Raw genomic sequence first — 15,235 nt, 5'->3', positions numbered from 1 at the left:
GGCGAAGTCGTCACTATTTTTTCGGTGCCGATTTTTAACAACAAAACAAATAATTTTGGTAAAATGTGGTATACCGTTGTAAAGAGTAAACCCTTGGCTACAAAATTTATAAGAGCATTTTTGGTCTACGTCGCTTTGTTCAACTGGTAAAGAGTGAAAACAACAAAGGTGCAAAAATTGAAATGTCAAAATTGCCAGGGCGGAGTCGTCACTCCATTTTCAGATCGAATTTTAAGTAAAAATTCATAATTCTGATCATGAAAAATGATAGGATACATTTTATTAATTATTTTTTAATAGAAAAATGGAAACATTAATTAAAAACACGATGGTGGAAAATAATTACAAGAAAAGCGCACACACTTATGTGTCCTACGCTCGCACAAAATGTACTGTTTCTCGTCAGCTCTATTCTGTCATCTCTGAGCACACGCAGCACATATGTATATTATTTAAGTCTTAGCCGGAATCCGACCACTGCTGCTTCTTTGACTTTGATTTTCCCCCGAAGCCTCCATGATATGGTTTGGTGACGACTTCGCCCCGGATACACGTTTTAAGTTTGATCGCTCATGAAATATTAGAAATCAACGAAAATGAAAAAATTTTCACTGGATTCGTGTTCAGCATGCATTACTTTACAGAATCACTTGAGATTCGGAGAGAAAATAATATTTATAAAATATTTAAAATTTTCGACACGTAAAAAATTTTACTTTTGAGTGACTTTTGACCTCCGAAAACACGTTTCCCTTAATGAAAATCACAACATGACATATAATTTCACTAAACTCCGTTGGTCACATGAGCACCATAAGTAGTGTTTACAATATTAATGGCGAGTTCACACAACATACAGATTTCGAGATAATTGTAGTGACGACTTCGCCCCGGGGTCTCCCCTAATAATAAAGGAAATTTTTTTTATTTTAATAAATGGAGTGACAGTTGTATGCAAACTATATAATATTTACTAAAATCTAGAACTTTTTTCTCACAAAAGAATCTCGCGAACTCGAAAATGCTGATTTTAATGAAACTTTCCACACATGTAGGAGAAGCAAAAAGATGAATTTAGAAATTTTGCTGCCCAAAAACGGTTCTAAAGGGTGAAACTACCCCTAATATGTAAAGGCGGCTCTTTACTTTTCTCGATATATCTTGAAAAATATTTAAGATATCACACATAAAATGTTTCATATAAAAGTTTTAGGTAAAGTTGCAGATGTACTGCCTCACTCAAAAGTGGAATTAAAAAATCCGTTTCTGACGTATTTTTGACTGCTGATAACGAATATCGTAATAAAATTTGGCGGTCGGACATATTAGAGCCACCATTTTGAAAAAAACGTCGAAAAACGGACGTAGCAGGATACTGATCCCTTGTTGGTTTAAAGTGAGTAATTCCCTTGCCTCTCACGTGTGTGTGTGTGTGTGTGTGTGTGTGTGTGTGTGTGTGTGTGTATCTGGTGAATGAGGTTAAGATCGAAAGACTTTTCACAGCAGCTACATAGGTTAGTAGACGCGCTTTAAACACTTGAATACTTTTAAAGCGCGTCATCTAACCTATGTTAAAAGTATTTAAGTGTTTAAAGCGCGTCAACTAACCTATGTAGGTTAGTAACGCGCTTTAAAAGTATTTAACTGTTTAATTTTTGTTAAAGCAGGGCACACACACGTGTGTTATGTCCTGCTTTATAGAAGTTTTGATTTTTGTTAAAGCAGGGCACACACACAGACACACACGTGTGTATGTCCTGCTTTATAAAAGTTGTGATTTTCGTTAAAGCAGGGCACACACACACGTGGTATGCCCTGCTTTATAAAAGTTGTGATTTTCGTTAAAGCAGGGCACACACATGTGTGCCCTAAATATCATTTCGAATTACCATCAACCAAACAGTTGTCACGTGACCTCTTGCATGCGCGTGCAGCCACTGGGAGCTTGCGCATATGGCTGCAGGGTATGTTCGTAGTCGCTACAGCTCGTCGGTATGACAGGTCTCATAACCTGATAGTCGTCAACTTTAACCGTTAATATCTCGCTTCGCAGGGCGGAGCGACACTTTTTTCTGCTTTAAATAACTTTTCTTTCAATATACCAACAATTCACTGCTTTAAATAATTAAATAATAACGCACGGATATCTACTATCAGGCATTTCGTGTATGGACAGTACAGCGAGTCTCATAAGCATACGTACTTTGCATACAAACGTAAACGCATTATGGTCACATTCATCGCTCATTTATGAGCTTCCTTTTGAGATTAGAAAAAAAATTTACACAACTTTTTTATAGGGAATTTAATACTCTATTTTTTTTATTTGAAACATATTTTTATCCGATGCATATTTTTGACTATAGAAGCAAAAATATAGAAAAAGTCGCATTTTTCGAGTTTTTTTTCAAAATGGCGGCTCCAATATGTCCGACCGCCAAATTATATTATAATATTCGTAATCAGCAGCCAAAAATACGTCGAAAACGTATTTTTTCATTCGATTTTGAGATGAGGCAGTACATCTGCAAGTTTACCAAGTTTTATAGTAAAATCTCCTCTATTCAACAACATTAATAATATTTTTAAAAAATAATTTTTTAAACAAAATTTTTATTAAAAATTAGAAAACAAAATTTTTTTAATGTGGGGAAATAGAAATGTTTACCATAAAACTTTTATATGAAACATTTTTGGTTATTATGCAGTTTAGGGGAAGCACCTCCGATGACCTTGACTTTGACATATGTTGTCAAGGTCACTCTCCTGAGTGACCTTCAGAAGGTTTTAGCCGTTGCTCGTTTTTTATTAAAAAGTTATAAACAAAAAAAGTTTCAAAAATATAGCAGTTATTTTAAGTACTGAGAGGCATAAACGACTAATATTACGTTTTTCTTTAAAGCAGAGAATACTTTATTTCGCGAGAAAGTCGCTGCTTTACCAAAACACAACATTTAAAGCAGTAAATTGTTGATAAATTTAAGTCTTTTTGTTAAAGCAGAGAATACTTTATTTTGCGAAAAAGTCGCTGCTTTACCAAAACACAACATTTAAACCAGTAAATTGTTGATAAATTGAAGTCTTTTTGTTAAAGCAGAGAATACTTTATTTTGCGAAAAAGTCGCTGCTTTATACCAAAACACAACATTTAAAGCAGTAAATCGTTGATCACTAACCTACATAGGTTAGTTGACGCGCTTTAAAAGTATTTAAGTGTTTAAAGCGCGTCAACTAACCTATATATGCACTTATATATGCTATATTTTCCAAACTTTTTTTGTTAATAACTTTTTAACGAATAGCGAGCGACGGCTAAAACCTTCTGAAGGTCACTCGAGGTCATAACCTTGACAACATATATCAAGGTCATTGAAATCGGTGAGGTCGCTAAACTTTTTTTTGTTAATAACTTTTTAATAAAAAACGAGCGACGGCTAAAACCTTCTGAAGGTCACTCAGGAGGGTGACCTTGACAACATATGTCAAGGTCAAGGTCATCGGAGGTGCTTCCCCTAAACTGCATAATTACCACATTTTTTGATATCTCAAATATTTTTCGAGATATATCGAGAAAAGTAAAAAGCCGCTTCTACACATATGAAGAGTAGTTTCACCCCACCGTTTTCGGGCAGCAACAAAAAATTTCTAAATTCATCTTTTTACCCCCACCCCCCTCTGTACATGTATGGAAAGTTTCATTAAAATTAGAATTTTTGAGTTCACGAGGTTCCCTTGTCCTGTCAGAGTGTGACAATTCAGATTATGTTAACACGATGTTCTTACCTTTTCATTATTGTAATTTATTAATTATTATATAAGTACTTAATCCTTTTTTTATAAATTATTAGCAAAATAGGTATAAGTTTGTATATTTTGACAGTTGTGGGGTTAATAGTGTAATAGTAATAGCATAATGTTAAAGCTAAATAGCGCGCGCGAAGCGCGCGTCTGTAGTGTCTAATAGTGATTTAAAAAACTCACAGGTACAATTTGTGACCGGATGCCTAAATCGTACCTTTTGCAGCATATTACAAAAAGACTTATAACAAATTTGTTATTGGTGAAAGATTAAACATGTAATAATAGGTGCCTGAAACATCAATAAGTTACATATTCTAACGTTTATTTGCATACAAATCACTATACCAAATGGGAAATATATAAAAAATAACTTAAGTGCGGGGTACGCATTCGGCAACTCTCTCCTACTTAATTTACAAACTCAAATTTTTCAGTGAAAAAATTAAGTTTGACTTTATATGTATAACTCTCATTTAGCGAAATATAATTTTTTTTCCAAAAATCGCTTTGTGAACCGATAACTATAACTCTAATAAATAAAAGAAATTAATTATACTGATCTCCGATCACACTCCTATTATAAGGAGCTAGAATGGTTATCGTTGAAGTATGATTCTTTTGCAGAGAACAGAATTGAAATGGACACACGATGACGCTAATATGCATCATATGCTATGCAAGTAACTTTAACAGCGGCGTTCAACGCCGTTCAATATAGTCACTTTCTCAAACTCTGAAAGTATTAATAAAATCCGAAAATGAATAATATTCAAAATTTTTCTTATAATTTATTATAAAAAAAATCGTATATATATGTTGTGTAGTCGATGTTTCAATAGTGAATGAAAAAATCTTGAGGTACAGTTATTTTATCAATTTCCTAGACGTTCTTTGTATTCTTTGTATCCTGACGTTTGACAATGTACCGTCACAATTCATATTTTCTTCTTCTCTTTTCTTCCCATAAAACGTTCAAAAAATCAATAAAACTGTAGGACTACACAACACATCTGATTTGCACGATTTTTCTTTAAGAAATTGTGAGAAACACTTGAAACATTATTTATTTTCGGATTTTGTTAATACTCCCAGTTTTCCCAAAATTTTCCTCTAATTTTTATTCCTGTCAGAGTCCTGTATAACCTCTTAACAGATATAGAGATATTACAGACTTGGAGTGAATTTTGAAAGAAAAACATTAAATATTATTTTACATAAAAATACCATAGCTCAAACCATAGCTAATAGATAATTTTAATTATCCCTATTTTTTATTTTAATTAGCATCGAAGTGGAAGAAAAAACGATATTTTATTCTTCAGAAAATTGTCTAAATCTATAGCGTTTCTCGAAAATTCGATAGTTGATATCCTATGGTGGCATATATGGGAAGAACAAAGGTGTAGGCAGGGAAAAATGACGAAAGCGCGGGAACGTGAGATTGTGAGAAGAAAGAAAATCCTCTGCGAGATCGAAAGAAATGCAAGCATTATGAGAGAGATAGACTTGATAGTGATAGGCTATACCCACTGGTAGCGTAACGGGCGTGACTGTATTGCCCGCCTACTTGATATTCGCGCGCGCAAGATCGCAAGCCACCTCCTCCGCTTAAAGGTGGTGGGGGACTATAGTTGATGATGATAGAAGTCGGAGTGGGGAGGGGGAAGTTTAGGGCGCCGCGCCGCCGGGATCGGCCGGCTTCGGCCAGCATCGGCTGCCCGTAGTCCCCCGAGTCCCCGTAGATTCAGATCGCGGTAGTACGTGAGAGCGCGCGCGTCGGTTATTTTCTGTCGCTCCTGCGCGCCGCCGGCTCTTGATCGCTCCCTCGCAAGCCAGCTGATCGCGAGCCGCACGCTCGCCCGCGTCTCGCCGATGTCGGGCCAGTAAAATCCGCGATTTTCTCGTGTCCGCGTGACGAGAAATCGCCGTCGATAATCGCCACGTCAAGGATCTTCCGTCGCGCGTGTGAAACGTTTTGGATTCTCCTCCTACTCAATATCCCGGTCCGCTCCCCTCCCCCGCCGCCGCTAACTCCCAGATTCTCACCACCGATTACTTCTGATTTGTGCCCCTCTTTCCCTTTGACCGATCATATTATCCAATTCCCTTCCTCCCTCTCTCTCTCTCTTTCTCTCTCTTTCTCTCTCTCTCTCTCTCGGCTGATCCTTCTCTTTGTGAGCTTTCCTTCGGTCCTTAGGTCCTAATATCTCGATCCGTTTATCATTACGTTATACGTGAGCGTCGTCGTAGGTTCTCTCCTCCGAAATTGTCTCTCCCGTATACATTTGTATATCACTTACATCCTTTGTTCCCGCACGTATCATCTCCGATCAGAAATCGAATTGTGTTGTGCGCGTTATCTTTCCCGCGCGCGCGCGCGCCCACAGAAGACCGGAGAAGAGCGAAGCTTGCTCCTCCGGAGCGGGTGAGGAAGGAGTAGAGGAAAAAAACGACGGGGAAGAGAGAAGAGTGCGACGATACCTTGTTCAGAGACATGAGCGTTCATCTCGTCCGGCGCGATCGTTTGCTCGCAGTGTCGTTGCTCTGATAAAAATCCTCCCTCGCGCGAGCGTATATCGCAGCGTGAAGAAACCACCCGACGGGATACCCGACGGACTTCATCTCGTTGAGTCGCGCGCGCGCGCGCACGCGACCCTCAGCTACCTTCTCGCCGTACTTGAGAGCGCGCTTACATATACGCACGGCGCATCGTTGGGCGGCCGAGAGCTTCCAACAAATCTTTCCGCGCGTCAGCACGTTAGTTTTCGTGAATCGCCGCGTTGCGCTAAAACAGCCAAAATTCGGGTGAAGAGTGAACCGAAACCATCCTACGCGATGGACCCAGCCGACGAGCAGGACGTGGAGAACCCGGGTGGAGGTTCAATGGCTAACGGAACGAATGGGACCAACGGTGCTAATGGACAACACCAGACGCCGGAAGGGTCGTTGGTAAGTTTTTCTTTCACGTTGTTGGCGCCATTTCTTTACACAGCTCCGCTCCACATTCGCTGTGTTATATCTGGTAAATAATCCTCGCCAGATTTGATGTGTGTAAACAGCGAGGCGTTCGATACGTAACGACGCGGCGACGCGTCTCTCATTTTTGTTAGTATCGAAAAGAAACAGGTGTCGGGTCGTTAGAGGTTAACTCAATCACTACTCTCTCGCCCTGAATATGTGCCCGTTTTTACTTTAACGTTCTTTTTTGAACGATGTTTCTGTTTATCGCTCCGAGAAAGAAACGCACGATCTCGCCTCGTGTCTGTCGTAATTTCGAGGAAAATTGTGTCTAATTGGACACGAGTCACACGGCATGTATCAATTCGTGTTTCTCGTTTTCGGATCGCCGCGGATTAGCAAGATTCGCGCTGAGCAAAGAGATCTCGAAAAAAAAATGTAGAGTACTTATACTATAAAAATCTTGACTCTTTTAAAAGAAACGTCTGTGGTGGTCCATCGTACGAGATACGCTTCGAAATAGTCTCTTTGCAGTTTCGCTGGAAAGGGATTATTTGTAGCCAAATTTGGAGACATGATGTCTTGCAAGAAATGGATTTTTCTGCAATGCATACCATTGCCTAAATACCGTAACCTGGGTCAATCAATGATTTAGAATTTGCTGCGTCATGTCAGTCGGATATTTCCGGCCAATGAAGGAACAAAGGAAAGAATAGAATATAAAAAGGACTTCTGGGTCTTCGTTCATCAAATTCACATTTTTTTTACCTGACTAACTGACTTAGAAAAAATTTCTCCGGCCGATTGGACCTAAATCTAAACCTAAATCTAAACCTAACCATTTGATGCGTATTTTTTTCAAGGGTCGAGGTTTTAGATATCGAAAAGAAGTATATATACACATAAAATATACAACGTATAATTATTTATTTTTATATATAATTGAGATGTATAAGATAAATAAATAATTATGTCTAAAAAAGCAAAAATTATTGAACAATTATATACACTGTTCAAATAATTTTTTTTTAGCTTAAGAACAAGGTTATTTTCTGCAGTTTTTGAGTGCTGAATATGATTTCGTTTACCAAATTACTGCTGTCACATCACAATTTTGAGACATCTGCGGTTAAAGTTATAAAAATTTTAGTGTATTTTGGCACGTTATAACTGTGATATGTGTTAGAGAAATTATATTGCAATCAAAATTAAATACATGTTTTTAGGACTTTTAGTTCTTAAAAATAATTTAAGAATAAGTATTTTTTGCGATTTTAATCACAATTTGGTAAACGGGATCGTATTCAGCGTCTAAAAAAACTATGAGAAACAATTATCCTTTTTTTTTATTATAAGAATTGGCGCAATTTTACGACTACATAATACAATATGACAAGCAATATTAAGAAAATATAAATAAATTTTTTAAATATAAAAACATATATTAGCGCTATTATTGCATATAGAAAAAGCTCTTAATACTTTCGTACAGATATAAAAATATATGTACGAATGTAATAATCTTTTATACACTTTTATACGCTTTATACAATCTTTTATATCTTTTATTATTTTGCACAATCGCGGAATTAAATTCTAGTATCGCTGTACGTGTTATTTTTAACAGGTTGAATTTAATATCAGCGATCATAATCGTGTCGACAGAAATACGTAGAAAAGGCTCGATCGTGTGCTGGTAAGGCATCAATATTAGTTTACAAACAACGCCAATCTTGCGGGGTGCACTCACTCGGGGAATATTTTCCTTCACATCAAATATGTGTTTTATGTCCTCGATAATTATTTCCGTCCTCGTGAAATTCACATTTCGGCGTGTGTTTATAAAAAGCATGTCCGTCAAAATCCTTGAAATCCGTCGAAAAAGAAAAATACGGAACGTCTGCTCGCGAATCTACTGTTGTAACCTTAACTGTTATTTGTACATATGTAAATTGCGTTTTGTTAGACTTTTTACCATACGTTTCATATAACAACTGGATTGGCTTATGCAATTTGTATGTATTCATATTTATTAATGCTTGCGATTTTCATAGTTTTTTAACCTTGACTTCTTGTTTACGTCTAAGCGAGCGTCTGAGAAAGTCCGAGTCTTATCGGAGAAATTTTACGACCGATATAACAGGAAAAACACGTATCGGAAAAATAGTTTTTAGTGTTATTTGCGTCGAAATTGGTAACGCTATCAGGGGATCGATTATTGTAATATATAATTATATGCTCCTGCGACAATTTATTTGCTTGACTTTACAGTAAGAATCGTATCACGTTGCGCGCAATTAAAATTTTGATTTGACACGTCTAAACCTACATTTAGAATTATTTGTAAGTAGCTCGGATGAAAGGAAAATCAGAGTAACAGTGGGACCATAATATTGCATGTTTCGTGCACGAGGCGAATAATTGCTGTAATTTATATTAATAGCGGCAATTTATTTGAAACCTGCAGGAGCATACAAATCTGTTTACTACTGATTTTCATCATGACTTTCCGACATTAACAAACATTTAAAAGTTAATTAAGATAAATGTACCAATGCCTGGGTACGTACCTATGTCTGGACATTTTCATCATTTTAGTCTTTAAATAAGTTATAACGCGAATTGAAATCAAAGAATCAAAGATAAAAATATTTTTCTTGTATTATATTTTTATCTTTGATTTTAATTTACATTATATTTATTTAAAAACTAATATGATAAAGAGGTGTTCCGACATTGGTCTTAAATGTCAGGCATTAGTACATTTACGTTAGATCGTGCATTTAATTTTTGTCACAATTGTTCGTACTAATTAAGGGAGAGAAAGTCCACTAGAAAATGAAATATAAATTTAAAAAATTTTTTTTAGAATATATTGTTTCCTGTAAGAATTTAATTTAAATTTTATATTTGATTCATCATCTGAATCAGATCTTCAGAATCAGATCTTCAGAATCTTTTCTGATGATCTGATTTCTCATCTAAATTAGATCAGAATCAACAATCTTTATTTGTATCTTTGAATTGAAATAGAGAAAAAAGAAATAATTTATTGCAAGGGAGGTTTGTAACGCCAAATAGCATCAAAATCTTCGATAAAATCACGTTTCTTTATATACCTCTTTCTTGAATAATATCGAATCGATTTTTATAATACTTTATTTTATTTCTTTAGAAAGGAACGGATTACGATTTAATCAATTGGTTATAAAAATGTATGATTGTAGAAATTACAGCAATCAAAGTTGCACGAAAAGTGACTTTTTAAAAACTATAATTTAAATTTAGAAAGAATTGATTTAGAAAAAAAATCATGTATCTAAATATAGCTAATCATGCAGGAGAAAGATTTAAAAAAATATGATTCAAGTATGTTTACCTATAGTGATAAGACAGAGAAATATAAAGATAATTTTGTTCTATGATTTCGTAACTGTATCCTTCCTTTTTACGAATATTTGAATTATCGATGCTTTAATATTTTTTTTCACAAAAAATTGATTTAAAATTGAAGAATGGATTTCTATTCGGGTCACATATGTCCGAGCATATGTCTATATGTATCACGTTAACGAGTTAGGTTTGTATTGATTAGATTTAATTTTCACAAATGTGAAAGTTAAAGGATTTATCTCTATATAAATGCATATTAACTAAATTAACTAAAATTATTTAAATGTATAAGGTGATAAAGATGAGAGATTTTCTGTCTTCCATATACATATATCTAACGTTCCCGCTTTTCTTGGTCATTAGTGGTAATGGCTATACTTAATACTTTTTTTAGTGATTATTTGCAAAATGACAGTATTTAATGCTTTCGCATTTTCGTTTCTTATAAATTCGTACCTTACGACACCAGACTTTATGACCTTCGTCTATTTATGTTCGGTTTACATTTCTGGGCATTTAATCCATAATTGCCATCGTAAATTATTATCTACGTTCGCGTGCTAGTCGTGAGTGAAATTTATAAAGTTCCAATTCACGCGAGACACAGGCGTACTATCGCTTCGTGCGGGTTGCATTTTTTCGAATTCGGATTTATGCGCTAATCATACTAATTACATCTGATATAGAGCACGAGAGCGTGATGCGTGCAGTGAGCACCGACCAATTTTGGTGCAACGGAAGAGAGAAAGAGAGAGTAACATCGGGGGGAGATCTGTCGCGAAGACACTCGTCATTGTACAGGTATAAACGGGTCTTCACCTGAGAATTTGTATATACGATTCGTGCGTGAGTGTGTGTATATGGGTGCGTTCGCGCGCGTGTTATCATCAGCAACGACGTTACCCGAGCGGCGTGCGTAGAAGGGAAAAGGAAACGGAAGATAGGAGAGGAACGGAGAACGGCGTGAAAGAGGAGAGCAGCGAAAGGGGGAGAAAGATAGAGACTCGCGGAGTCGCGCGAAAGGGGTGAAGGTGGGAGGAGAGGGTTAGAGGGATTCGCGGGTCGGTGTGCACAACCGGCGCAAGGGCGGGGATTCCCCCTTCGGCCAATCGGATCGACTAGCGAATGCGCTCACCTACGGTACCGCCGTCTCGCGCTGCTCGTTCACCTGCAGACGCCATGTCGTGACGTCACATCTCATTACGACCGGGCCCCGGCGTTTATGGTAACGACGTATTGTCGCCTCGCGACAAGTATCGCCTCGCGAGATTGCGAAAGTCGTTCGTAAAATTTCACTCCGGACATTTGATTCCGATACGTGAAATCACGATTGTGCCAGTGTCTCACATGTCCCACGACATATATTTCTCGAATGTACCGAAAATGAAGGAGAATTGATGATTGGTATCTCTGATAATTTTCTTAATTCTTTATTGTGAATCTCTAAAGCCCGTGTCACACTACATATTACGGGATCGCAGGTCGGAATCCAGCAATCTGGATCCGAAGCTGCTCGCCTGTGATTGGCTGAATTCTGATTCATGATCCGCAATTCCATGGCAATTCGATCCGGATGGGAATTCAACAATCTGGATCCGAAGCCGCTCGCCTGTGATTGGCTGAATTCTAACCCATGATTCCACAATACGTAGTGTGACAGGCGTCACATGATTCTCGTGACGCATATCGCTATTTAATTGCGATTGTTCAACCGACAACCAACATCGGTCATGGGAAAAAGATCATAAATCGTAACCTCTTATACTGCCTTGTATCTTCGATGGCTCTGGTATTTGTGTATCTGAATAGATGGTTCCATTAGGGGGATAGATATATAGTGTCTGCAGTATATCTATCCCCCCGGGATAGAAACGATTTTGGCGGCACGTCCTTCGAAGCTTTCCAAACGTTTCGGCATTTGGTTTTACGGGACCTGTCCAAGATACACACGGATCTTCTATTATATCGGAGGAGAAACGTAGCGAGGCCTTGACGGATTCACGGGGAGCGCTACGAACTCTTTTATTATTCGGCTGTTTTACGATTGCCCTATAAAGATCTCATAATTAGATTTTGGAAGTAATATCCTGCCGGAACTTGGCCAAGCCCTCGAATGGTCAGGTTCGGAATTGCAAGGGCCAATCTCTTGCTTTTTTTTATTTCTCTCTCTCTCTCTCTCTCTCTCTCTCTTTTCAAGGGTGCATCCGTGAATCAGGGACGAGCAATAATTTTCTCAAGGAGAAATCGACTTGGCTGGTGTTGCCAGAAGAATTTGCCATTAAAGAATAGCGCGGTATAGATAAAGATCCCGTATCCTGTACATTACGTTATATACGTTAAAAGGCCACTGATAGTTGGTATCGATCGATGAATCTCTCTCTCTTTTTCTTTTTCCCAACGAATTCCATCGTGTACAACCCTACGGAGGGTTGATGAAACGTTATTAATTACGCGAGAACGAGCAGCAGGCAGGTGGCCGGCTCCCCCCCGTGGCGTTAAATTATTCGTACGCATCGGAGCGCGTCTCGGACGCGATTCGCAGGAAGGCGCGTGCATCCGCGTGCAACGCGCGTCGACAGTGCGCGTGATCCCGATCCGAGCAGCGAGACAGCGCAAGAGGAGAAGGTTGCTTCGTCGTCGGTGGGGAATCGAAACGAGCGGGAAGGTAGTCTCGGCTGGTGGGGAATCACGGCGCGTCGACGGCGGCAGCGCGGCGGCGCAGGAGCATCGAAGCGCGGTGAAGAGGGGCGTCTCTGAATGAAATGAAGAAAAAAACGAGAAGGACTGAATCGCGATTGGTCCACGCGCGGCCTCACGGTCACGCCTTGCCTTTATACATGCGCGAGCTCTCCTCTTACGAGACGAATGCGAATCGATCATGTCCCCCCCCCCTTCTTCCACATAAAGAGCATTCCTGCCTCATTCTCGTGACCATTTTACTGCAATGCCGCAAATTGAAAGAAAAACGCAACTTCTATCCATAATCCGTTGATCGCGTCGTTAAATACATGAAGATTGTTTGAGGAGAGATATAAAAAGAATGCAAATGCCGCGTAGAGAAATATTTGCAGACATTTTTTTATTATTAATTTGTAGCTTGTTTTTCGTTTAGAGTTCGAATTCGTTTACATATATTTTCACGATTTCGGTATATGATTCTCAACACAGAGGTTGAGAGAAAGGTATAGAATGTGGAAAATATTGAGAGCGAAGTCTGAAATAAAAAAAATTGTCTCATTAGGGCAAAGTTTCATCGTGTCGCGTTATACCGCGTTATAGCGTGTCTGACTCGGATAATCGGTCATCTAGCTCGACATTATCGATACGTCGATGCAGCGAGCGAAAGACGAAGGGGGTCTAAAACCGACAAGGCGAAAAGCTCGATACGATCGGCACGATCGCGTGGCGCACTATATTTCAGCATACTTTCTCGCGACGATTATCGATCGCTTAATGACACCGATTTTATCGAAAATGCAGTCAATGCAGTCTCGGGTCTCCATCAACGTTGAGTAAGTTATGCGTGGGAGAAAGGTGTGTTTCTGCTCCTTTAACAATGCCTTCTTAAGTAGGTTGCGAAAAGATGTTGTTAAACTTTACGTTAATCCGGGTTATCTATAATAAATGGCAAGAAATTTTATTTTTCAGACATTTAAACTTCACTCGTTTATTATGCGGAATATTTATTTTGCTATAGGGTCTTACGATAGGTACTTGGAATTTTCATTGCACATAATTATTACATTTCTATGAATAATAAATTATGGAGATAGCTGTAAATTTAATTCTGTCCATAATCGTAGAAATTCGTGATACTTGCCCATTTAACGGCGCTATGAAAGTCATTGATAAGAATTATTTATCAGAATATATAAGACTTTTATTGCATCACTCAATGACACGAGGCTATATTTGAATCGATATTGCGCGTTTAGAAGAACAATAATGTGCATAAAATGAAGGATGTCTGGCGCAGGTATCGTCTTTATTAACGCGAACTATAACCACTATAACGATATGTAATCGCTTATTCCCTCCAAACAACCCTGAAATCGCTTGACTTCGAACGGAGGTATTAATACCGATAATTGGAGTTAATTGATTTTTCCACGTATTATCGTATTTGCTCTGCATATGTTTTTGTTGATCATTATATAGCCAGCGTATAATCACATATTGTATATTATCTATATATATCGTATAAAATTAACGATGTATCTCATACAAAATTACTTTTATAATTTGATCTTTATTGATTTATTAAATTATGTTAGGAATGCTGTTGTATATTATATTTTAGCCCTTTCTTTACGATTTATATTATATCGTTTTTTGTTCGAATAAAAATTAATTTTAAGTAATCGTCAAACCGCTTGTACGGACCCGTAAAAGTACTGTAACGGTTAGTCTTATAATCAGCTAGCCTTCTGCAATTTTGTTAATTATTCCTTTTCTATTTCATATTTTTATACCGGATGCTTCTCTTTATCTGCAGGATGTGGTGAAGCACATTCAGCAGGTACCGATGTATCAGTATATATACGCGAGTATTAAAATCACGGTATCAATTGGCTGTCTTGCCACATTATGGAGCGCAGATTACCGATCCGACGAGCATAATAGCCCGCGCAACGCTATACTTGGTCGCTAAAAGCTAGTCGCGTCCGTGGGTATCTTCTATTCCGGACTGGCTTATTACCTCGGATATCGCCGTACCTCGGGAATGCAACTGCCAATTACTCCGTGTTTCGACGAGTTCCTTAACTGCGTAGCTACCGTGGATCGACCCATGAGATTCGCCCCTTCGATCAGCTCCTAAAGATTAACCTGTGAACGCTTTTTCCAGTATCTAAATTTTCACCGAACGAAAAAAAATAAATTTTCTCCTTTTAGTAGGTATATAACGTATCATACCAGAGTGTTTTAGAGTCGAGGGAAGAGAGAGCTAAGATAACTTTCCTCTTAAGGGATAAGACAAATACGGAAGATTTTAATGTAATGTATTATGTAATGTATAAAATATAAAACGTAATAGATTCTCTTGCTTCCTGTTTCCTAATCGATTGAAGCATATAGCAAACGA

At 37.9% G+C, this 15,235-nt stretch overlaps 1 protein-coding gene across 2 annotated transcripts in view; it reads left to right on the top strand.

Moving 5' to 3' along the window:
* Positions 1–5,550: 5,550 nt before the first annotated feature.
* Positions 5,551–15,235, top strand: part of Retn (retained) — a 114,514-nt gene continuing 104,829 nt past the window's right edge. Inside the window, exon 1 of one of the 2 annotated variants that reach the window (XM_071785927.1) lies at positions 5,551–6,750. In XM_071785927.1, coding sequence (XP_071642028.1) covers positions 6,637–6,750 — 114 coding nt within the window. In that variant the 5' untranslated portion in view covers positions 5,551–6,636. The remainder of the gene's footprint in view (positions 6,751–15,235) is intronic. The other variant, XM_071785928.1, reaches the window with a different exon arrangement.

Source organism: Temnothorax longispinosus, chromosome 8 (genome assembly GCF_030848805.1).
Source record: "Temnothorax longispinosus isolate EJ_2023e chromosome 8, Tlon_JGU_v1, whole genome shotgun sequence".
Lineage (NCBI taxonomy): Eukaryota > Metazoa > Arthropoda > Insecta > Hymenoptera > Formicidae > Temnothorax > Temnothorax longispinosus.
The sequence above is the reverse complement of the archived record's forward strand: the minus strand, read 5'-3'. Positions and strand labels throughout refer to the sequence as shown.